Below are 26,477 nucleotides of genomic sequence, written 5' to 3' on the forward strand. Positions count from 1 at the left end.
TAGTACAGTGAAGGGAAAAGAGAATAAGAAGGTGGTTTGAGTAGTTTCCAAGTTATAGAATTTGTAAAGTTACTTCTGTCATTTCTTGCTAATTTAAATACAAATGCAAAAGAAAGTGATCTTCATACTGAGTTTTCAAAATTTCAACAGCTTTCTTTATAGCCTATCATATGGTCAGGCTTTTGTTTGTAATCATATATTGGGGCATAATTTACATAATGTGAAGTTCACCAGTTTTAAGTGCAGGTTTTGGTGTGCTTTAATGAACACTGGTGATTGTAAAACGAGTATCACATTAAGATATAAAGATACACATTTCAGTCACCCCCCAAAAATTTCCCTTTGGAGGCAACCCCGTCCCTTACATGTTGCTGTATTCTATTTACTAATATTTTGCCAAGAATATGTATGTCTGTCTTCGTGAGGAATTTTATCTATATTTTTACTTTCTTGTAATGTTTTTGTTTGGATCTAGCACCAGAATAATGCTGACCTCAAAAAATATTAAAATGTATTAGCTCCTCTTCTATTTTCTGGGAGAATTTATGTAGAATTGGCATTATTTCATCCTTAAGTATTTTGTAGAATTTTCCAGTACATCACCTGGGCCTGGAGGCATCTTTGTTGGAATTTTTAAAAAGCTATATGTAGTTTCTTTGGTTGAGTTAATTTTATTCAGGTTATCTATTTATTTTCATCCCTTTCATCAAAGCTATTGAATTTCTATAAAAGAGTGGTTTGTAGGCTTCCTTTGTCACTTAATATCTATAGGATCTATATAGTATTATTCCTAATTTCCCTTTTTGTTAGTTTGGCTAGAAGTTTATTGAGTATATTGATATTTTCAAGCATGCAGCTTTTGGTTTTATTATTGTTTTTATTGTTTTAATTTTTATTTTCATTGACTGCTACTCTCATTTTCTTGTTTCTGCATTCTTTGGATTTAATTTACTCTTAAGATTTTTTGAAAGACCTTTCTTTTCTGATTTATGCATTTAAAACTATTTATAAATTACCCTATGTACAATGCAGTGCTGCATTCTAATTGACATTCAATCCAAATATCTTACACTAGTTTACTTTGTGACTTCCTCTTTGATTGATGGGCTACTTAAATAATGTATTGTGCTGGGGATATAGCTCAGCAGCAGAACGCCTGCCTGGCAAATGCAAGGTCCCAAGTTTGATTCCTGGTACCTAAATAAATAAATATGTGTTGTTTGATTTTTTTTTTTTTTTTCCAGTACAGGGAATCGAACTCACGACATTGCGCTTGCCAGGCAGGTGCTGTGCCACTGAGCTAAATCCCCAGCCCCCAATGTGTTGTTTGATTTTTATGTCTTTGGAATTTTTAGATAGCTTCTTGCTGCTGACTTAATCAATACATTATTTCTTTGTGGTGAAACAGCATACCATGCGTGATTTCCCTTCTTTTATATTCATTTTAAATATCTTGTTTGAGCAAGTGGTCCACCATGTGTACTGGAAAAGACTATATATTCTGTTGTTTAAATGTCGTTTCCTTTAGTGTTATTTACTTCCAGCCTGGAAAACTTCCTTAAGCAATTATTTTAGAACAGGTCTGCTGATAGTGAATTCACACACAAAAAATGAATTATTATTATCTAATTATGAAATGTATATTGAATGTTTAGGATATGTTGTGTCAAAATCCTGGCTCTCATTATCTGGAGAATGAATTTTTTAAAAACATGCAGTGGATCCAGCTAGATTCAGACTGTAAGTTCTGTTTCATCTTTCCCATGCAGATTGCTTCTGAGTTTTGACCCTCCTCTACACTCTGTGTGCCTCTGTTTACTTTTCAAAGTTCTCTGGTGGTTACTTTTCTATTTTGTTCAGAGGTTTTAATTGTTATCAGTAGAAAAGAAAGGCTGTCGTGGGCTTCTTTTATCCTGCCCAGAAGTAACACAAGTCCTACTATTTAGTTAACTAATTCTTTCATCCCTCTATTTCAACATTTAATTATAATGGGTATATATCCCAGGTAAGTATCCAGACCATTATTACCAAACCTTTTCTGGGAGCTAGCATTCAAGAGGTCCAGCTTGGCAGGTGAGATTGTCTGGACAAAAGCAGTTTAACCAATGTTTAGGTGGTTAATCACTACAGTAGGCATACTTTGGTTCAAATCTCTCCTCTGTCATTGATTAGGTAATTAGGTAACTGATGGCTTCTACTCTTGCTGCTTTTCAGTTTTCTCAACATTTGCCTTGATACTGCAAATATTCCTCATGTTAGCTGAGCCTTATACTTCTAAGCAGACCCATTCAAATGTGGGTGTAACAGTACAGTATTTTATTTTGGAAAGTGAATTAACACTTCAGGACTGTAAAGCCCATCTTCCATAGTTCCTTTGCTTGGTAGTTTGGAGTCAAATTAGTTAATCTCCACCCTTCTTAGTTTCTATCTTTATTAAATTGGCATAATAATAATACCTACCTTGTAGTTTATAATGAGGATTAAATAAAATAATGAGTTTAATCATTGATTGACATTGATTTTGCTATCATCAGTATTTTTTTTTATTTTACAGAAAGAAGTAAAACAAAATTTCATTGCCAAATAATAGAATAACAACAGCTAATACATTGAGTATTATTGTCTTTAGTTAATCAGAGTATAAGATATGGGCATACAAAATTCTCCAAGTGAGATTAGCACAAAACTTTCTTTTCAGTGAACTAAGAAACTAGTAGTATAAGTATCTTGTATTTTGTTTTTTTCCTTTTCCCATTTTTATTGAAGCAGGACATCACTCACCAGTTGGAGGATATAGCATCTGGGAAGAAGTAGGCTCGCAGGACCCAAGTGGAATCAGGACCCCAGATAGATAAATCAGGGTCATTCAGGAAATCAAAGCAAAGTTCAGTTATATGATTGGACTAACAAGGAGAACAGTTTGAGAAGGCTGAAAGTCAATAGGCACAAGGATTTGTGATCCCAAGCATGCTTTATCCTGGGCTTTTGGCAGCTAACCTTCACCCTTTACAAATTATCCATGAAGATGGTACTTTGAAAAAAGTCATTGCTGCATTTGGTTCTCAAGGTCTGATGGGCTTGTCAGAGCCAAGGTTGTTAGAATTTTGAAGAACCTATGTTAGGAGAGAGTAAAGTAGGCAGATTCATAATCATAACTGCAGTGGGAAGCAGATTAGATTGAAATGTGTAGTCATATTTACCAGTCTTATAAACGTGTGTCTCACTTCAGTGAATTTATTGTAAGGAAAAAAAGAAAGGATATATACAATGATAGAACTACAGATTGCATGGTAGTGTTTAAAATAGTATAAGAATGGAATAAATCTACCCAATAATAGAGAATTGATGGAATAAATTTATAATGCATCTGTGTAATGTGAGTCTTTGAATTCATTGGAAAGTATATAGAGATGTATTTCTTGGGTCAAAACTTTATATATAGCAAAGCTGTAAAAACCAATTACACTTGCAGAACATAGTCACTTTTTTGATAGAATGTATATCAGTATCTGTATCTGTATGTACAGAAAAGGAAGGCAGTTTAGGTAAAAGTTTACTTACGTGTTTCTGGTAAATTTTCTTGGAAAAAAGAAATATAAAGGTTTGTTTTCCAGTTTTTATGTGGAGCATCTATTATAGTTGTAGGAAAAAAAATTTTATTTCAAAAGGCAGGCAGTAAAATAAATACTTTGAGATTAAATTCATTGAAAAATACAGACATTCTCTGTATCATTTTAACATGTGGTTTCTTTTTGTTTAAAATCATAAGCCAGGCTTCTTTCTAATGTGTACAATTTTGAGTAGTAGGGGCTGGGGATATAGCTCAGTGGCATAAGTGCCTGCCTGGCAAGCACAAGGTCATGAGTTCGATCCCTGGTACAGCAAAAAAAAAAAAAAAAAAATTTGAGTAGTAACTTGCTTTTAAATTTTCTGCTGGTCTTTTTAAGTCAAATCCTTTTTTGTTTATTTTCTTTAGGTCATTGTATCAATGAGTGTAGCATTTGCTCAACAAACTGAACTGTCTAGACTATCTGGTGGAAAAGAAAACACAACATCATCAAAAAAAGCTCACAGTCTCTGTCAGCAGGAAGAAGAGCATTTCAATGAAATAAAATTACCACAGGATCAAGATGGTCTTCAGACTTTTGAGGAAATGGAAATGAAATTTAAAAAAGACTCTAAACCACTTAGTAAAGAGTTAGGAGAAGATGGAAAAGAAGTTGTGTTATCAAACAGTGATGATTTTGACAATGTGCTAGAGATAAAGGACCGTGGACTGACTATTTCAGAAGAAATATTCTCCAAAGATGAAACATTTATAGTCAGAGAATCTGTAAGTATGCTCTTTCAAGATAAAAAAAAGCTTATTATAATAGTAGTAGCAGTAATGTTTGCAAGAGCGTGAAGGTATCAAGTCTGATTTTGACTATGATTCACATTGTTTTTTATTTTAAAGAACTAAAAAAAGAATAATAGCAAAATAACAACAGCACGGACAAAAACAAAGCTAAAACAATAAAAATGATACAGGGTTTCAAAACAAAATGAAAAGAATTAACAGTGGTTGTTATATTACATATTGTTACCTTCATCAAAGTTGCTCAGATTCCCAGAGGTAAGAATGAAAGATTGATCAAACTATTAAAGGGAATAAAAAATAATAAAAAAAAATTAGAAACAATACAGAGTTTCACTAGACAAGATGGTAGGAGTGTGATTCACATTATTATTGTGGATTTATTAATTGTAAAGTATGGTTAAGTGGTACAATATTAGTACTAAATAATATATATGAGTGTATATATATATATATATATATATTTTTTTTTTATGTTTCTTTTTCTTTTTGGGTACCAGGAATCAAACTCAGGACCTTGCACTTGCCAGGCAAGTGCTTGTACCGCTGAGCTATATCCCCGGCCCTAGTATTAAATAAAATAAATCTGGTTTAAAATATTCATGTTTATCTTAGAGACATTGAACATGTTAAAATCTCATTTTGACTTACACCTGGACTAATTTTGTTTCAACTAATTCAAGAGTTATTGTATATAATTTGGCAATAATCTGTGATGAAAAGGTTTAGTAAATATAAGAACATATAAGGAGATATCTATCATACCTATCTCCTTAAGACAGTCTGAGCCGGGCGTGGTGGCGCACACCTGTAATCCCAGCACTTGGGAAGCTGAGTCAGGAGGATCATTGCAAGTTCAAGGCTAGCCTGGGCTACAAAGTGAGCTCAAGGCCAGCCTGAACTGCATAGTGAGACCCTGTCTAAAAAGACCAAAAAAAAGACAGTCTGAACCATTTTTATGTATCTGTACTAATGTTATCTGACTCTCCCTCCTTCCTTCTCTCCCTCTGTTTCTCTTTATTTATTGTACTGGGAGTTAAACCCAGGGCCTTGCACATATGAGGCAGCAATTTTAACACTAAGCTACAACCCCGGCTCCCCTGCCCCCATTATTTGTTTTAAATTTTGAGACAGGGCCTCTGAGTTGCCCAAGCTGACATTGAACTTGCAGTCCTCCTGCTTTAGTTGTCTAAGTAGCTGGGATCATAGATGCGTGCCATCATGCCTTGCGTATATTCTCTTTTGTTTATTCATTACTAGAAGATCTATTATCTCAACTGTTTCTTGACTTTAACAGAGAGTAATGTCTTTTTAAGTGATCTGATTGAAATTTGTTATTAATGATCATGGTAGGCTATGTCTTATTTAGAGGCATTTTCCAATAAAATTGTTAGGTTTTATGGAGGATAAAATTTGTGCATATTAAAGAGGTTCATGAAAACTTTTAGTTTGCCAGCAGCTGTTAAGCAGAATTGTTCATCTCTTCAGAGGTCGAAGTACTCATAATACCCATTAAAAAGTCAACTTCTTATGAGAAACTGTTACACAAAGTTTTTGTTTCCCAATAAAAACTTACTGAAATTTTTCTTATCAAAGAGTTCTCTGTAGTACTGTGGTAATCACTGCATAATATAAATTAAATAGGTAAAACTCATGTTTCTTAAATTTAATTTTAAGATACGAATATTCATATTATTTTTGCATCATAAAATGTCAAGAGGCATAATGGAGCTACAGCTTCAGCAAGTCTGTAATCCTACCCACTAGAGCTGCAGATCACAAGTTCAAGGCATTCCAAGCAACTTATCAAGACCCTGTCTCAAAATCAAATATTAGGGGTAGGGAAATAGCTCAGCGGTACAATGGTTGCTTAGTATGTGCAGGCCCCTGAGTTCAATCCTAATACCACCCCAAAAAGAAAAACTAGAAGGAATCTTGTGCATCTGTATTTTTCTTCTTCACAAGTAGATTTAAACTGACTGATAAATAATTACCTTCCTACTTTTGGAAAATAGCATTTTTTATAATGATGATGGACAGTTCATGTTGTTTGGGGACTATTAAGAGAAAGAGGAGTAGGAATGGAAGAGGAAAGTAATGGGGAGGATATGCACAACGTATATTATACACATCTGTGATAATGCTGCAGCAAAGCTCATTACTCTCTAATCAGTATGCACTAATAAAAATACCTTTTAAGAGTTACTTTAAGGTGCTTCATTGAGTTAAATTTGTTTTCATAGTTATTTAAATTATCAGTGCAGACAAATTTCCACAAAATGTGTTAATCTGTGTGATTTTTTTAACTGTTTAAGATCCATAATGAGATGTTGGTATCAAGCATTGATGCTTCAAGACAGCTGATGTTACATGAAGAACAGTTGGAAGATATGAGGCAGGAACTTGTGCGACAGTATGAAGAACATCAGCAGGCAACAGAACTGTTGAGGCAGGCACACATGCGCCAGATGGAGAGACAGCGAGAAGACCAGGAGCAGCTACAAGAAGAGATTAAGAGACTTAACAGACAGTTAGCCCAGGTATGGGACTTAGAGTCCCTTTTCTCTCCAATTAAAATAACAGTATTCTTTATGTAGCTTTTTTTATTAAAGGCAGAATTATTTTGTTAAGATGTGAATGTACTACAAATATTTAATGTCAAGAGTACACTCCATGAGCATACCAGCTTTAGATTTTGTTAGGTACAGTGTGGTGTGCAATGTCTTTCAGGCACTGGAAAAGTGGCTTCACGGTTAGTCTTGTTGTTTTTTTTTTTGTTTTTTGTTTTTTTTTTAAATCATTCAGTTGACCTTACATAGCAAAAGTACTTCAACAATTTTGGAAATACTCTGTGCTGAGGTGCTTGAGTAGATAGCTGCTACCATCCAGTGTTCCAGTATCCATCTATTGTTCTGTGAGTCCCCCAGTCAGCATCTCCATGGTTTACCTTTACCTATCTTTAATCCGTCTTTTTTAATCATGAATGCAAATCTGAAGTAGTATGTTTCTGGAACTTTTTCTAGGGACACTCTTGTTGATTTGAGAAATGCAAATTTTATATAACATTCTTATCCCTTTCTTTACTAAATTTAAATACATTCTGTAGTACTTGGGAGCTGGATTCTTGTCAATTGCTATATAAAATATACTTACAAAAGTCATTGCAGAAAAGCAAATACTTATTTAAGAATTCTTAAGAAAAATTTATTAGATTTAATTTTAAAAACTAAAATGTTAAGAAACAGAACTCAAAAAAATAAAAAATAAAAAATAAATAAAAAAACAAAAAAGAAACAGAGAACTCAGTATATATTCTTTAAAATACTAAGAAAATTGGGATTTCACATTAAAGTATATCACTTGGAAAAATCATTTTTGCTTTTCTTCATTGTATTTATGAATTCAGACTTCTGAATTTTCAATGCAAAATTGACATAAAAGTATCAATTGAACTGTAAAAATTCCAATATTTAAGCTTAAAATTTTTTTTCTTAGGCCATGAATGGTGGCACATAGCTGTAATTCCAGCACTCAGAGGCTGAGGCAGAAGGATTGCCACAAGTTTGAGGCCAGCTTGGGCTACTTAGTAAGTTCATGGCCAGCTTGGGCTACATAGTGAGTTCAGGGTCAGCCTGAACTACATAGAAGACCCTGTCTCAATAAACAAAAATAACAAAAAAAAATTGTATGTTTTAAATTTTGCATTGAACTTTGTATATGCCTTTTAATCCCTTAAAATGGAATACAAATCATGGGTAGAACCTAGATCTTTTGGTCTGAAGGGGTTAAAAGAAATCTGCTTAATGTTTCTATTCTTTTCCTCTATCGCAAACAATTTTCTCTCATGACCTTTTTTCTTATTTAGAGATCCTCAATAGATAATGAAAACCTGGTTTCAGAGAGAGAGAGGTTGCTTTTAGAGGAGCTGGAAGCACTAAAGCAGCTGTCTCTAGCTGGAAGAGAGAAGCTGTGTTGTGAGCTGCGCAACAGCAGTACGCAAACACAGGTAGTGTGGACTTCGGCCCGCTTAGGAGCAATGGATCAGCAATGCAGTAGGATTTGTTTGTCTTTGTTGGTGGTGTAACGTATATTTTTATAGCTGAGCTTAACATTTCTGTGGCTGCTTACATGTAAGGTAGGTAGAGTCAAAATGCCTTGTATTCTGTTTGACGTACTTGGAATCTGGCACTGTTATAGCAGCGACTGTTTTTTCACCAAGGAATAACCTTTTCACACTATATAACATGTATTAGTTTGAACCCATTAAAATTCCATCTGTGCACTGGAATGTTTTATCTCATTTTGATAATGCTATTCTCTTAATAAAATAGTTAAATATTATTTCAAGCAGTATCTACTATGTGCACAGAGGTTCTATTTCACCTCGCGCCCGTATGAAGAATGACATGCTCTTTCCGAGATGACTGGTTTCCTTTCTGTTTTGTCCTCTCTGCCTTTACACAAACTGAAACAGAATGAAAATGAAAACCAAGTGGAAGTTGAGGAACAGACGTTTAAAGAAAAGGAATTGAACAGAAAACCTGAAGATGTACCTCCTGATATTCTGTCCAATGAGAGGTGTGTAAAATGAGCACTTTTTTCAGTGCAATTAAAATTGTTTCTAAGGAATAAACTATCCTTATTTTTATCTTGTACGTACTTATTTTGTCTTAAAATATCATCATACTATTTGTATGAAACATACCCATACATATATAGTATATAAAGGAATACCAGCTTTTAATCATTAAATAGACAAATTCTTGAAAATTTTTTTTTGTGTGATTTCTGATTAAGCATTTATCACTTCACTCTAAATGTTCAGGTATTCAGGTATCAGATCTGTTAATACCATTTTGTGTCTTAAATTAAGTTCTACTTATGAGCTTGATTTCTTCTCTGCTCCACTGTGTAACATTCAGAGTAAGTTATTCCCTGCTTTGTTTGTCCTTATTTTTAAGGAAATATTTCTGCTCATGTGTAGCTTTCTTCATGCATTTATAGTATAATACAGAGAATTTTTAATCCGTCTTCCAATTTTAGGGAGAAATAAATCACCCACTGTTAACAAAACTTTTCATTTCATAGATTTCTGTGAAATTAATACAAAAATGTAAATACTATACTGTATGAAAATAGCTATCCCCCATTAATATTAGAACCTTTAAGCACAGTGTTTTAAAATTTATTTTGTTCAAATAAAAATAATTTCTTTAATTTTAAATTAAAACTAATACCTACTAACTTAATTTCCTCCTTTTCCAATTTCTGTACTGTCAACCCTTTTGTGTCCTCCTAACCTCCTTCCTCAGCTTGCATGGAGGAATATGGCCCCTAAGATTTTGGCTTCCCCATTGGATCATCAGTATGGAACGCAATCAGTATGGAACTCAAACAAGAAAGACAGTGTATGAAAATTAGAGTTACCATGCCAATATAAAATAAACACTATGTTTATTTTATATTATTTATCACTATTTTATATATTTTACAAATTATAGTGTATAGGCATTTTATAGTGAATCCTCTTTTGCCATTATATTAATCATTTAAATAGAAATATTTTCACATTCCCCTGCTCCTGGCATTTGGGGCTTGATTAAAATCTTAGTAATAGTTAAGATTATAAAACCTTTTACCTCTTGCTAAATTATTTCAAGTTTTGTTCTGAGTGTACTTACATAAACAGAGAACTTGATCTAGGCACAAAAATAGAACTGTCTCTCTTTCACTTGCCAAATACTAAAACTCTATTTATTACCTTGTCTTAAAATAAGTGTGCCATCTGCCTGTGAAACAGATATCCTTTAACCTACTTGTGGTAGTCTCCTACTGTGTGAAGTTTTATTGAGAACAAAAACTCTCTTAAGCCTAGAGATCTTTTCTTTGGAAATCTCTTTGTTGTGTCCACATAGATTAAGGATAAAGTTCGCTACTGTAGTACTTCCATTTAACTATGCTGTTAGGATAAGTGAATTGTTTATTATTTAGGAAATTAATCAGGTAATCTTTTGAACTATCATTTATGGAAATGAATTTCTTGACCTGGTAAAGTATTCGTGTTAAGCTAAAAAAATACCTTACATGAAACACTTTCCAGTGTGATCACATTTTTGTTTTTAAAATGTATATGCTTTATGCTTATTTACATAGGGAAATATCTAGGAAATAGACATTTTATGGTTAATAGTATTCATCTCTAAGTGTTGAATATTTTAAAGGATAGTTAACAATACTTTCTAATTTTTCAAAATATATGTATTATTTATCTTTTTAAAAAGAAATACTGTCATTTCTATTTAGGTGAAAATAGGTTTTTTCTTTTGGCTCTTATGAGCGTTACATGTGTATAGCTAGAGCCATTTTTGTCTAAACAGATATAACAAAAACAGCCTGTAATATTCCCATTGGTGTTGGCAGATTGAAATTTCTTATAGATCTTTTTAAAAACAGATCTCTGTTACTGTTTGTAACTTAAACACTCAGTTTACCCTCATTAAGTTATATATATAGTACCACTTTTTTTCTAGTGGTATTTTAAAATGTTATTTGGCACATTAAAAAAGAGATGTAAGATATATGCGTGAATAACTGAATAGTGTTACAAACTCGGTAACTTACTATGTTTGGATATTTTCCTTTCTAAACTTGTTTGTCTCATTAAAATTTTCTTCTTACTTAGTTACTAATTTAAAAGTTTAATTATTTGATTTGTTTCAAGACAGCAAAACATTTTTTAATGTCAGTGAAACATTTTTAAAAGGTAAAACATTTTTTAAATGTTATAATTAATCTGGTTAAAATTTTTAGAAGATAACCAATCATTTTACAGTATAGCTTCAAAATAAATCAGAAACAAGAAATACTTTATTGTCAGTGCCATTGCATAGTATTTTGGTAATATCACATATTTTTCCAGTCACATACAGTATTTTATAGTGCATTTTTGTGAGATATTAATGAATTGTATACTTGTAAAAGTTCCAACATTTTAATAATTCTTTGTCTCTACAGGTATGCACTCCAGAAAGCTAATAACAGACTCTTGAAGATCCTTTTAGAAGTTGTAAAGACAACAGCAGCTGTTGAAGAAACAATTGGCCGCCATGTCCTTGGGATTTTAGATAGATCATGTAAAGTCCAGTCATCTAGCAACCTGGTTTGGAGATCAGAAGCAGAGGCGTCTGTAAAGTCATGTGTCCCAGAGGAACACACAAGAGGTACTAGTTTCATGTAGTATTTAAGTGGTCACCTTCAACAAATCTTGCTGAGTTAAGGCACTTTTCTATGTGTGGAAAATACAGAAGAAAGAATAGTCAAGTATGTATTTTCATATAAATGCACTTCCAAATACAAATACATTAAAAGCACCCTTCAAAACACCATCATTGTATACCAGTTGGAAGTCAGTGTCTTAGGGTTGTCATCATATATACCCACGGTCTTGCTGTTCCTCCATAAACCAGAAGGCCATTTCATTTCTCCACTTACAAAAGAAATATTGTATATTGCGACTCAGGACTCCTGTGGCCACCCTACAAAATAAAGAGCTCTTAGGAATCCAGTACCAGTCTCACATACTTACTGAAATGGTAGAAGAAAGCCCTTTTAAGAAATCCAAGTCTTGTCCTTTTTCTTTGGGCTATTCTCTGTTAGGTCCTTTCTTCTTTTTGGAAAAGTGGTCTGAAATATGACAGTATGTGAGGTGCGAGGTATTAGGTCCTGATATGATGAAGCCGTCTTCCTGATTCTGTCTCTTTCTGTAGCTGAGTGAGCCAGGGTCTTCAGTGACTTTGCTGACTTGCAGCATCTCTTCCTTTTTTCATTTCTTGTTCCTTGCTGGAGAAGAGATCATGAAATCTGTGAAGAGAAAATCTTTGCTAGATGCAGAAAGATGGGACCTTAGTTCTTAAAGTAGAAAATTAAACCTGTATTTCACTCCCACTCCTCATCCACACTCTTCTCCCCAGGTAGAGACAGATCTTTGGAAATGTTTTTATACTTTTTGAAAGTTTTTTGTTTGTTACGCTTAGTATGGAGAAATGAGAAAAAACTCCGAGTTACTGAACATTTGCCTAATTACAACTTGGCCAGGAGTGTGTTTCTAAGTGTAAAGAAAAGCTGGATTTAGAATTTAAGATAAAGTTGCATTAAAAACACCTTACTCAAATTCAAAGATGCTTTTAAAAACTGCTTTTAGTAACATAAGATCTAAAATAATACTGAATTTTAAACCTTCCTTTCAAGGTCACTCTTTCCAAACTTGGTACAAGTATTTTCAAATTAACTCCCCTATTGGTTCGGGTCTCAAGGGCTATTATTTTGGTTTATGGATCTCAAAGTATAGAAAAGAATATTTTGAGACATTCAAACCTTATAAAAGTGTTTACCAAATTACACTTTTGTAAAGGCAGTTAACTGGTTTCACTTAATCATTAAGAGATGAATTTTGCTATTCTACTGGTAAAACTGAGACCAGATTGATTCCTGTATACAAAGGAATGTTCTGCAGATTTAAAAAACATTTTGTGCCTTTTTTGTTAGCAGTTCTCATAGATATTTCCCAGAAAGATTGAAATACTTAGCAAATAACAGCAAACTCACTTCTAGGGCAGTGAGCATATGACTTATGCTCAGTCATAAAAAAGGATAAGTTGGTAGTTTTTCTCAAGCCGAGAGGATTATGTTTATGTATATTTTCTTTGGCAAGCAGACCTAACAGGACATTTCATCAACTCACCTACTTTCCTTATAGTTATATCTAAATCTTCCAATATAGATAAAACACCTCTTTACACATTTAAAAATACCCAATAATGGTTTTTCAGTTATAAGCAATTTTATCAGTTCACTTCTGTAAACATTTATTGTCTAGAAATTATATGTATTTTGTGTATAGGTGTGCATGTATGTCTATAGAAAATTCTTTAAAGTTGATGGACTCAGGAAGAATAGTATTATGATACAAGTAAAAAAGTTGATGGACTCAGAAAGAACAGTATTATGATATAAGTAAAAAAGTCCACAATCAAAAGTTACAGTGTTCAGAATATTACAACAGAGATAATTTTGCTAGTATCAGCATCATTGGCTACAAGTGTGTACTCTCTGTTTAATTAACTCAGTCTTCATGGTTTTATTTATAGTGATGGTATCTTAATCTTATTAATAAAGTTATGATAATCCACTAATGTTATTGAGGGGCATGTATCAGACCCATTTTGCATTTTGAGGATATATTGTATTAGAATTTATGATTTAAAACATTCAATATTTAAAATAAGTTGATGAAAATATTAGCTTTAAAATACTGAAAATTTAAAGCAAAAAATGTTGAAAATGTGCTCTATATTTAAGAATTTTTTTGTCAGTTCTTCATTTTTTTTCCCCTTCTGATATTTAGTGGAAGTATTATCATAAAAACTAAAATACACCTTTGAAATATTTCTTTTTTATGTCTTGTTTAACATAATAAAAAATTAAATCAATCTGATTACAAAAGTGACTTTGCTTTTCAGTTTTTTATGTATGACTTTTTGTTGTAACACTTGAGATCTATTTTCTGCTTTCAAGTCTGAACTTGTTAGATTTTAAACTTGTATGGGCTTGTTGACACTCAAAAATAATAAATAATTTACTTGCTCATATTTGCTTCCTTATAAGAGTGAGCTGGCATATGAAATTGAAAGGAAATTTTTGAGCCAATGTAAAATAACTTCAGCTTGAGCAAATATTAGATTAGTTCGTAAAAATGAACTCCCCAGGTTGTGTAGAAAGAAAATTTCCTTTAGGCCTGCCTTATGATAATTTGGCAATGCAGTGGTCACCTCTAAATTAGGCACATTTAATAACTCACTGAACTAACTCATGTATTCAGCAGCTGCATTTTCTGTTTCTAGGGTTCTCAGAGCACAATGACCTCCCAGTCCTCCAACCCATAGCACCTTCTCAGTCCTTGTCTGTCTTTCTAGGCACATGAAATCTCAGTGTTGTTTTAATTTGCATCTCTTGAATGACCAATGATGTTGAACATTTTTTCATATATTTATTTTCTCTTTGTATTTCTTTATCTGAGAAATGCATATTTATCTCAGATGCCCATTTTTGGATTGGGTCTTTGAATTTGGGGCAGCTGATTTTTTTCATTTCTTTACATATTCTAGATATAAGTCCTTTGTCTGAGGAACAACTGGCTAAAACTTTTTCCCACTCTGTGGGTTCTCTTTTCACTCCATTGGTGATTTCTTTTGCATGGAAAAGCTTTTTAATAAGATGAGATTCAATTTGTTGATTCTTTGAAGTATTTCCCACGTGATCTGGGTTTTATTCATGAACTCTCTGCCTACACCTGTGTCTTCAAGATTACTGCCTACTTCCTCTTCCAGAAGATTTAGTGTTTCTGTAATATTTAGATTTTTGATCTATTTTGATTTTAGTTTAGTGCACAGTAGTAGACATGGGTCTAGTTTTAGTCTTCGGCATGTAGACAGCCAATTTTTCCAGCACCATTTATTAGAGAGTCTTATCTTTCTTCCAGTGAACGTGTTTGGCCCCTCTCTTAAAGATAAGGTGGCTGAGTATATAGTTCTATCTGCATCTTCTAACCTGTTCCATTCATTCTCAGGTCTGTTTTTTTCTTGGTACCATGCTGATTTTATCATAGTAGCTTTGTAGTATAATTTCAGATCAGGAATTATGATGTTCCCTGTCTTGCCTTCGTTGCTCAGAATTGCTTTTGCCATTCTAGGTTTCTTCTGTTTCCAAATGAATTTTAGAAATGTTTTCTCTAGTTCTGTGAGGTATGCTTAATGGTATTTTGATCAAAATTGCATTAAATTTGTGTGACAGTTTTGGGAGTATGCTCTTTTCACAGTGTTGGTTCTTCCCATCCATGAGCAAGGGATATCTTTCCATTTTCTGATACCTTCTTCAGTCTTTTTTCAGAGTACTGTAATTTTCAATGTACAGTTCCTTTACTTCTTTTGTTAGACTGAGAATTCAAATCTTTTATCTGAAGCTTCATCTGATATCATTATTATATGAGATGGTGGGAAGTCTTTGTGGCACCAGCTACTTTGCCCAGATATTTGTCCTAGTAGCTCTTATTGTGGGTGGAAGTATCAAACTGAATATTTAATCTAAGTATCTTGGACATTAAAACTTTCTCTGCTTTGTTAACTTTGTATATTTACCGATAACTACCAGGTACTAATGTAATGAAAGAGTAGATAATTTACGTGTGGGAAATTTCCTGGTTGGGTTGTGGCATGCTACCATTGATTGATGTATTGCATTAGATAGCAGAGATGAGTAACCTGTGTTTCTACTTCAGTTTTGAGGAAGTACTTGCATAACTGATCTGCCCATGTAAATTCAGTTTTCCTCTGTAAGAAATAATACAGTGTCGATAGTGTGGAACAGTGTCCATAATTAAATTAGAGTGGCTCTTTAGTCTAATTCCTTGCCAGTATACCTCGTACGAAAATAGCAAGCTGCAAATTTATCTTGTCCCTTTTACTGTGTAGCCAGGGCAAGTGATGCTGCCCACAGTAGAGCTCAAGAGTGAAAAAGTCTGCTCCAGACAAATATAAGGCCTTACTCTGTTTCTCTCTATATAACTGGAACATCCCATAGGGTATAGTTATTCATGTGTTTGTGTTCTCATTACACTGTGAAGTCCTTAAGGATAGGAACCGGATCTTCTCACCTGTATGTCCTGTTACTTAACAAACTACATGGTGAACATGTTAAGTGTCTATTAGAAGTTGTCTTAAAGGTTTTCATCAGGCCTCTAATGCCAGTACTTGGGAGCCTGAGACAGGAGGATTGCTGTGAGTTTGAGGCTACCATGGGCTACATAGTGAGTTCAAGTCCAGCCTGGACTACGTAACGAGACCCTGTCTTAAAAAAACAACCAAAAAAAAAAGTTTCTATAGGCTGGGAGTAGAACTTAGTTAATAGCCTGCTTTTGATCCCTAGCACTCCCCAAAAAAAGTCTCATCAAAAAAAAATACCAGATAACCCAGATACTAATTTTATAGTCTTATTAGCATAACATTATTCTTCTCATTCCTTCTTACTTGGTTATTCAATAGTATTACATTGTATATTTACATATTTTACTTGTTTTGTTGCATGGCTGTTATTAAAAGACCTTATCATTTTAATAATTTCAAATTTTAAGTAGGCTTGACTTTGTACCTTTAAAGTATTATGAATTAAAACTGGTTACAAAAAAACTGGTTGATGCCTTTAACATAGCTGTTATTCTAGTTACAGATGAATCCATACCCTCTTATCCTGGAAGTGACATGCCAAGGAATGACAGTAGCATCTGGTCAAAAGTAACTGAGGAAGGCACAGACCTGTCACAGCGACTTGTAAGGAGTGGTTTTGCAGGAACTGAGATAGACCCTGAAAATGAAGAACTTATGCTGAACATTAGCTCTCGACTACAAGCAGCAGTTGAAAAACTTCTAGAAGCAATAAGTGAAACCAGTAGTCAGGTAACTTCCTTAACTTGCAAGTATCTACTGAGTTTGAAGCAGATTTTCTTTTAAAGCCATGGTGTGGTTAAATGTTTCTATCTCCTGTCCCACAGAAATTTAGTTGGTTGTGTGACAATCAGTCCTGGTGTCACTGATTTTGTTTTCATGTCATGTAATGTGCTAATGGGCTCTTCCACTTTGAAAATTCAGTGTTTGTCTTAGTTACCTTCCTTGTTGCTGAGACAAAATACTCAACACCCAAAGTTGAGAGAGGAAAGGTTTATTTGGCTCACAGTTTGTAGAGGTTTCAAGGAAGGGTGGCATGGCAGAGAAGCACCACAGAGGAGAAACAGTTCATGATAGGTAGAAGGCAGCAGGACAGTAAAGCAGTGAAGCAGGGAGGAAGCAGCAGCAGCTAGCCTGTCTTCTTTCAGTCCCTTTAGATCCATACAGGCTACACACCGTTAGAGCAGGTAGCATTCACAGCCAGGTTGGGCCTTCCCATTATCCACACCCAGAACTATGTCAGACCAATCTTTGGGCTCTAAAATCCCATACCCTTAATCCCAGCATTCTGCACTGTGGATCCAGTCACCTCTAAAAAAAGTATCACCTATGACGACTGCATGAGGCTTTGGGGAAACATCTAAACACAAGCCATCGCAGTGTTGTTTTAGTATTCAGATCATCTAGATTGTTACACATCACTTTTCATACTAAAAGAGATTCTTAACTTGATGGTTATATAAAGTGTTCCATTAAAATATATTATTTAAAGAATCTCTGAAACTGTGTGCTCTAGTATGATACAATGTATGACCATTGCAGTATGACAAATTCAACTTGCAAGTCTTCTGAGTTTTATACTCGTCTTACAAATATAGATAGGTTACCTCACTGTACAAACTGTGTCTTGGTAGGACATGAGTGTGGAGCAGTTTTTACATTAAAGTACTATTTTTAAAGAAACCTAAGGGTAAAAACATGGCATACACTTCTTAAATTGAAGTTCTCTGTGAAATTTTTATACTGTGTGTGATCATTGTATCTTAAATTCTGAAAGCAGATTTTTAAAATTATTTAAGCTGTTGAAATGAAATTTACTTTTTTAAATTCTTAAGTAACTGTTAAATCAAGCCGTTTTGTTAGTCACATCAGTGATTCATTATTACCAGCTATAGGGCAAGTATTAACATTTTCATTAATATTTTTATTCAGAGTGTCTAGAACCCAGATGTATTTGAAGTAAATTTAAAAGTTGAAAGGGTATCTTAGATCTCTTGTTATTTCAGCTATCTAGCTTTCCTTAATGCTAGATTCCTTTTTTTCCTCTAAGAAATTATTCATTATAGCATGTTTCTGCAGTAGCACTGTCTATTGATTATAGCAACTTTGACAAATATTGTTAAATATTTTGCATTTTAATACCAGGTTAATTTACTTTAAGGGGTATGTTACTGATTATAGGCTATTTCTGGAGTAAATAATCCTGAAAATGATTTATTAACTGCCTATTATTTGGCTAGCATCGTTATCAACTTTGTTTCTTGATAACTTGCTATTGGAATTCAACGAGCACGGCATTATCAAAAGAACATATATATCCAGTGATATATTTGTCTTCCATATAGTCTTCGGATACAGCATTTAACTAGAATTTTCCCCAGCTTTATTCTTCTAAGTAAAATTTTAAAATCAAGAAACAAAGATTATTTTGTAAATAATTTAAATTTTTTTGAGTTAGAGTATGAATGATACCTTGAAGAATAACAGAATCCAGAATTACCACATTATAGTGAGAATTCATTAATCGGCCAGGCAAACATGAATCTGCTGCCACATTTCAGGGCTGTACCTTGATTGACTGGCCAAAAATATTTCCATAGAAAAGTCTGATGATGCAGTATATAGTTAGATAACAAAGGAAATTGCTATCCTGGGGCCATCCTAGTTTTTCTAGCGCTTTCATTCACAGCATGTACAAATTATTGAGTGCTTTGGCTGCAGTAACTCAGAATTTCTTTTGACATCACAGACTACCAAAAGACTTGTAAGATTCTTAAAAACTCAAACATTTTTATATTTTCCCATAGTTGAAAGAATGTCTTTTAACTAGTACAAATAGCAGTGGTGGCCCACTTTCTTTACAGTCCTAAAGAGGTATTTTTCATTACCAAAATCCTAAATGCTAGTAAGAAAAGGGCGCCAATAAAACAAGCTCCAGCTGGGCATGGTGGTGCATGGGGACACCGCTCAGAAGCCTGAAGCCATTGGATTTCAAGTTCGAGGCCATCCTGGGCAACTTACAGATCCTGTTGCAAAGTAAAAACATTTTTAAAAGACAGGTGTGTAGCTCAGCACTCCCTAGCAGTACCACAAAGAAAAATTTTAAAAACACCCCAAACCAAACAAAAGCCAACTTCATTTGTCTTACTAAGTTAACTAGGCATAAAGTTACACTCTTGAATCAAAGGATTAATGCTTACATTTTCTTCAACCTGAGATTCAGTAGACTTTAAACTCAGACTGACACACATACTATGTCACAAGGTGAAATACCATATCTAATGAAAAGCATACACGTTTTCTACTAAAATTTACTGTTTTTGTCTTTTCTAATTATTCTAAGTTCTCAGTTTGCCTTATAAACTACTTTTACAATATGCTAAGTCATCTGAGTTAATTCTGTTTTTTTCATTGGGCACTGTTCAGCACTTTAAAAGCTTGAATGCATATGTATCATACTTATACCCATTTTATCCAGGGATTCTTCATATACTAGAAATGATTCTTTACTAAATTTCTACAGGACCCTTTTTTTCCATTTTAGTTTTGCGTTTGTCTTTATTTTAGCCATATTAGTAATTTTTGTGATTTGTACCTTTTTTATACTATGAAAACTACTTTTTTGGACCATGATTAAATACCTTTGACCTTGATGTTGATCACTGTTAATCCTGTTGCTGTTACTTGATGCCATTGTAAAGTGTAGGCAGCCTAACTAATTAATAAAGTATTTATCTTTTGATAAGCACCATGAAAAAACGTAAGTAGCTCTCACAGGATCAGTGGTTCCTGCAGGCTACTTGTCCTTACAGGCAGTGAGAAAAACTCCCCCTATAATCATTAATACTGCCAACAGTCAAGTGTGGGGGATCTGTCTCGATACTCAACCCCACAGACTAAGTCTGTAACTTGTGAAAACCTTTGCTTACATCACCAGGTACTCCATTACAGTATTGTGACTGTAGCATTTTCCAGATTACTTTCCATTAAATACTAAGCATGGCTGTTTCCCCTTAACTGTATTACTTGTCTTTAAATATCACTGCACAAAACACAGAAACTTTGTAGAACAGTAACTCTGCCAGGAACATTTGAAAGCACAGCCCCAGAACTGGCAATGCATATCCCTTGAGGACTTATTCCAAGTGTGAATTTTCAGACCCTACCCCATATCTGCTGAGTATTGGTACCCAGAAACCTATGTTTTAGTAAGTCCGTTAGGTGATTCTGGTAACACTCTAAAGTTTGAGAACCGCTAACCTACAGATGGTTAGTATAATGTTGGTGTTGTTCAGCCTCAATTTTGAAATGCTTTATTAATGCCTATTAAATAAAAGGTTACATTAGTTGTGGACATTAGGTATAAAAAAATTACACAACTGAAATACTATTAACTGAATTATATTTTAAGAAACAGAAACCTTTTGAAACCTTGTTTTGGGCTAACTTTAGTTCAGTTATTCATAACTGTGGATAAATGTTTTTTTTAAAGTGTCTCTTCATTTCAGATGCCCTTTTTTGAACTGGGTCTTTAAATTTTAGGGATTCTGAGTTTTTTTGTGTTCATATATTCTAGGTATTAGTCCTTGGTCTGAGGAACAGCTGGCAAAATTTTTTCCCACTCTATGGGTCATCTCCTTCCTCTTTTGGTGGTTTCTGTTGCTCTGCAAAAGCTTTTTGATGAGATTCCAGTTGTTGATTCTTTGTGATATTTCCTGTACAATCAGGGCTTTGTTCATAAAGTCTTTGTCTATACCTGTGTCTTCAGGAGTTGTACATATTCTATCTCCCAGAAGATTTAATGTTTCTATTTTAATGTTTAGATCTTTGATCCACTTAGATTTTAGTTTAGTGCATGGTGAGAGATAGTTATCTGGTTGTAATCTTCGTATATGTAAAACCAGTGTTTGGAGCACCATTTTTTTTCCCAAGCACCATTTATTAAAGAGGGTATATTTCTTCTACTCAAGGTGTTTGGCCCCTTTGTCAAAACTACAGTAGCTGAGTATGTTTGGAGTTGTTTCTGTACCTTCTGTTGTCATCCATTGGTCCTTGGATCTGGTTTTTTGCCAATACCATGCTGTTTTTATCACTTTAGCTTTGTCGTATAATTTCAAGTCAGGGATTGTGATGCCCTCTGACTTACCTTTGTTGCCCAGAATTATTTTTGCTATTCTTGATCTCTTCTGGTTCTAAATAAATTTTAGGATTGTTTTCTCTAATTCTTTGAAGTATGCTATTGGTATTTTGATTGGGATTGCATTAAGTCTGTACAACTTTGGGAGTGTGGTCATTTTCATTATATTGCTTATTCCTATCTAAGAACAAGAGATATCTTTTCATTTTCTAATATTGTCTTCGATGTCCTTTTTCAGAGTATTATAATTTTCAGCATAAAGGTCTTTTACTTTCTTCATTAGGTTGATTCCTAAGATTTTTTTTTTTTTTTTTTTTTTTTGGATGCTGTTGATATGGTTTCCCTAATTTCCCTCTCAGTGAATTTGTTGTGTACAAGAATGCTACTGTTTTTGAATGTGGACTTTCTATACAACTCTGCTACTGAATTTGGTAATTAAATCTAGAAACCTTGGAGTGGAGTTTTGGGAGTCTTCTATGTAGAGTACCATCTCATCCACAAATAATGATAATTTAACTTCTTCCTTTCCTACCCTTATTCCTTTTATTTCTTTCTCTTGTCTAATTGCTCTGGCTAATGTTTCCAGAAATATATTGAATAAGAATGGAGATAGTGGATATCCTTGTCTTGTTTCTGATTTTAGAGTAAAAGCTTCCATTCAATTTTCTGTAATGTTTTGGTCATGAATGGGTGTCAGCCTCTGTAAAATGCTTTTTCTGCATCTGTTGAGATGATAATGTGGTTCTTCCTTGACTCTGTTAATGATGATATATTACATTTATTGATTTGCTTATGTTGAATCATCCCTGCATCCCTGGGATGAATCCTACTTGGTTATGGTGTATACTCTTCTTGATGATTTGCTGCATTCTATTTGCCATCTTATTAAGGATTTTTGTGTTTATGTTCATTAGGGAGATTGGCCTGTAGTTTTCTTTTCTGGTTGGGTCCTTCTTTGGATTTGGTATAAAAGTAATGCTTGCTTCCAGCAATAAGTTTCAGTGTATTGCTTCCCTTTCAGTTTCATTAAAGAGTTTGAAGTGTAGGTGCATTAGCTTTCTTTAAATTTTTTGTAGAATTCAGCAGTTACTCAATCAGAACCTGGGCTTTTCTTTGTTGGTCAGTTTTTACTTACATCTTTACTTTCATTGACTAATATTGGGTTATTTAGAATCTTTATATCTTCTTGATCAGCTTTGGTAATTCATATGTATGTAGGAATCTGTGTGTTTCTTCTGTGTTTTCCATCTTGCTAGAATAAAGGTCCTTGAAGGTAGGCATTAATGATCTTCTGGATTTCTGTAGGATCTGTTATGATTTCACCCTTTCATTCCTAATGGTATGGATTTGAGTCTTTTCTTTCCTTTTTTGATTAAGATGGGTTGAGGGTGGGGGCTGGGGATTTAGCTCAGCGGCAAAAGCGCCTGCCTGGCAAGCGCAAGGTCGTGAGTTCGGTTCCCGGTACCAGGGAAAAACAAAAACAAAAACGAAAAAAAAAAAAGATGGGTTGAGGGTATTTAATCTTCCAAAGAACCAACTCTTCCATTCATTGATTGTATTGTTTTCATAGTCTCCAGTGCATTAATTTCTGCATTAATCTTTATAATTTCTCCCTCGTATAATCCTTGGACTTGCTCTTCTTTTTCTAGTAGTTTGAGGTTCTGCATTAGGTTATTTATTTGAGCTCATTCTGTTTTTCTGATATTAGTATTCACTGCTGTAAATTTCCCTCATACAGCTGCTCTCACTGCATCCCATAAGTTCCAGTATGTTTTATTGGCATTATCACTTAATTATAGAAGCTTTCTCATTTCTTTAATTTCCTCTGTGACCCATTGGTTATTCAGGAGGGTGTTATTTAATTTCAATATGTTTACGAATTTTTTGTGGTTTCTTTTCAAAGTGATTCCCAGTTTCACTGCACTATAGACTGATAATATGCATGGGATAATTTCAGTCCTTTTGCATTTACTTAAACATGCTCTGTGTGATATTGTATAGTCTGTTTGGGAGAAAGTCCCATGTACAGCTGAGAAAAATGTATATTCTGATGTTGTGGAGTGGAACACTGCAGACATCTACTAAGTGCATTTGTTTAAAACTTTGGATTAGTTCCAGTATTTCTTTGAAGTGTTTTGGGGGTTTTTTGGTTTGTTTGTTTTTTGTTGTTTTTTTTTTTTTTTGGTCTAGTTGATCTGTGTGTTTGTGACAGTGGGATATTGAGGTCCCCCATTACAATTGTATGAGTGGTTATTTGATTTTTTGTGTCTGTTAATATTTGTTTTTATGTTGGTTGTGCTGGTATTTGGTGCATATATATTTATGATTGTTATCTCTTCCTCTTAGATTGTTCCCTTAACAAAGGTATAGTGACCTTCTTTATCTCTCTTGATCAGTCTCTCTTGATGATTATAACTGAGATGTATTGAATTATTCTTGCCATGTTATTTTCCTGTTGTTGGTTCCATTTCTTTCTCCTCTGTTTAATGACCTGCTTTTCCTGATGGATTCAGTTTATTGGGGTTCATGGAATTGTAGTCTTTGTTCTTTTTCTAGATAACAGTGTTCTTCAGAACATTTGGAGTACTGGCTTGTCATGAACTACTTCAGGTGTCATTTGTCATGGAAATATCTTAAAGATAGTTTTGTGGGGCTCATCAATCTAGGTTGGAGGTTGTATTCTTGAAGCTTTACTCCAAGCTGTCCTTCACTTGAAGGTTTACGTTGAGAAGTCTGCTGTGGTTCTGACATGCTTTTCTTTATAGGTGATTTCTTTATTTTCTCTAGTGGGTTTTAATAGTCTGTTCTTGTGTTGAATTTCTGGCATCCTGACTATGATATTCTTTGGGGTAGATTTTTTTTTGTTTTGATCATGGTTAATGGTAATTCTATAGGCTTCACATATCTGTGGTGATAATCCCACAAACATGGGCCTTCAGTTCCACTGAAGTTTTAACTGTGAGTCTGGTACTCAGTTTTTTCAGCCCACAACACTCCCAGTGCTTCCTGCTTGTCCTCAGCTTCCTGACCTGCCGCCAGCTTGAATTTGGCGGTGCTTCACCCTAACACTTGGAGCCTGTAAATGGAGCCAACTCGCAGCTGCTCTGAGTTCTGACTTCTTTTGGTCCCTTTCCATCATGGCTACTGGCCAGTTGGCCTCTCAGCACTGGGGGTTGGAGGGTGGGGGCATCTCAACCCTAATAACTCACCAGCCATTACAGTCCACAGCATCCACTGTCCCATTCCACAGGTGCATTTCTCCATAGAGGCCTCTGGGTTTGTCAGAAGTCACTGTACCGCTATAGATTCAAGCTGGCCCTCCCACACTGTGAGCCAGGGTTCATGGAGAAAGCACTGCTTGCTGCCTCCCTCTTCTGCATTGTGATCCCTCCCTTCACTTTCCCCATGGGTCCAGTTCTCACTTCAGGTCTTTACTGAGTCCCAGGGACACACTTTGCCCTTCTTTCTCTTTGTCCAGTTGCTGTATTCTGGCCTCTGGGTTCCAAACATCCAAGAGACTATTTCTGTGCTACTCACCACTCCACCATCTTCCAAAAGTCTAATAACTATTACCTGATAGTTATTCTAAATATTGGAAATATAACAATAAACAAAATGGACAGAGTCCCTGCTCACAAGAGCTTACAATTTAGCAGTAGAGGCCAATAACGATTAGATATGTAGTATGTCAGATGGTGATAACTTTTTTTTTTTTTTTGTACTGGGAGTCAAACTCAGGACATTGTGCTTGCCAAGCAGGTGCTTGTATCACTGAGCTATATTCCCAGCCCAATAATAACTTTTTTGAAGAAAAGTTACTAGAGGAAAGATAGAGTATAGTGGAGGAATGGAATATCTTACATACGAAATTCAAGGAAGGGCTCTGATAATGTGATACTCAAGTCTATTCCCCAAGAAAATGTGGGAGACTATACCACATAGCTAAATGAGGAGCAATGTTCAGGCAGAGAGACAGCAAGTGCAAAGGCTATGAGGTGTAGTTGACATAGGGGCCAGTGCAGCCAGAGCAAGGTGAGTAATGAGTATGAGAGAGGTCACAGTGAGGCCAGGAACCAGTCACAGAGTTGTTCAGCTCTTGCTATTGAGTAATAATGATGCCCAGTTTTTAACTTTTTGTTATAAAATAACTATATAGAAAAGTTGTAAAAATACCTGAGTTCCTGTGTACCACTCAGCCAGCTTCCCCTGTTAACATCATATATAACCATAGTGTAATTATAAAACTAAAATAAAAACCAGCACAACATTGCTAACTACAAGCCAAGTAGATTTCACTAGTTTTTCTTGTAATGTCCTTTGCTGTTCCAAGATTCCACATTGTACTAGTTGTCTTGTCGTCTTTTACCCTCCCAAGTCTCTGACAGCCCCTTAGTCTTTATCTTTTATTACCTTGGCACTTGAAAATATAGTGGTCAGAGGAGGCTGAGGCAAAAGGATTACAAGTCTGAGGCCAGCCTTGACAACTTCGGGCAGGCAACTCTCTGTTATGGTTTAGATCCATGGTGATCCCTAGAAGTCACACATGTTTGGAGTTGGGGCTTTTTTGAAAGGTGACTGAATCATGGGGGCTCTGTGTTCATCGGTGGATTAACTCATCATTCAGTTTTTAGCTGAGTGTGCTATTATAGGAAGTGAGGCCTACTTGAAGGAAGTGGATTACTAGGGACGTGACTCTGGAAGATATATTTCTCACTCTAGTTCTTCCTTCCCTCTCTGCTTCCTGTCTGCATGGCTTGAACAGCTTTCCTTGGACAGGCCCTTCCATCCTGTACTTTCTGCCTTGGAATTAGACAGCCATGGACCAAACCCTCTGAAACCATGAATCAAATAAACCTTTCCTCATTTACATTTGTATGTGTCTCCTATTTTGTCCAGACAGGAACATGACTAATGTACCCTCTGTCAAGATAAAAATAACTCGGGGTATGGCTCAATGAGTGACAGGGGAGAGTACTGGTTAATAATTGAGATTTGCCCTGTATTTTCTCATGATTACGTGAAACCTGTGCTCTTTTATGATACTACGACAGTTACATGACTTTCTCAGTGTGTCATGTCAGGGTTCACATGAATTCAGTGTCTTCTTACTAGTGATATTAATCCTGATTGCTTAAGGTATCTGCTGGGTTTCTTGTCTAGAATATTACTATTTTCATTTTATAAATAATATCTTGGGTAAGATACTTTG

General features: G+C 34.6%; 1 protein-coding gene across 7 annotated transcripts in view; it reads left to right on the forward strand.

The window, feature by feature from the left end:
- Positions 1 to 26,477, forward strand: part of Akap9 (A kinase (PRKA) anchor protein 9) — a 157,836-nt gene that overhangs the window by 76,173 nt on the left and 55,186 nt on the right. For 5 of the 7 annotated variants that reach the window (XM_005388001.2, XM_013515942.1, XM_013515944.1 and 2 more), the window contains 6 exons: positions 3,977 to 4,333; positions 6,673 to 6,897; positions 8,223 to 8,363; positions 8,832 to 8,935; positions 11,372 to 11,577; positions 16,631 to 16,863. In XM_005388001.2, the coding sequence (XP_005388058.1) occupies positions 3,977 to 4,333; positions 6,673 to 6,897; positions 8,223 to 8,363; positions 8,832 to 8,935; positions 11,372 to 11,577; positions 16,631 to 16,863 (1,266 nt within the window). The remainder of the gene's footprint in view (positions 1 to 3,976; positions 4,334 to 6,672; positions 6,898 to 8,222; positions 8,364 to 8,831; positions 8,936 to 11,371; positions 11,578 to 16,630; positions 16,864 to 26,477) is intronic. The other 2 variants (XM_013515943.1, XM_013515945.1) reach the window with 2 other exon arrangements.

The sequence above is a fragment of the Chinchilla lanigera genome, unplaced genomic scaffold (genome assembly GCF_000276665.1).
Source record: "Chinchilla lanigera isolate Chin_1 unplaced genomic scaffold, ChiLan1.0 scaffold00031, whole genome shotgun sequence".
Classification (NCBI taxonomy): Eukaryota; Metazoa; Chordata; class Mammalia; order Rodentia; family Chinchillidae; genus Chinchilla; species Chinchilla lanigera.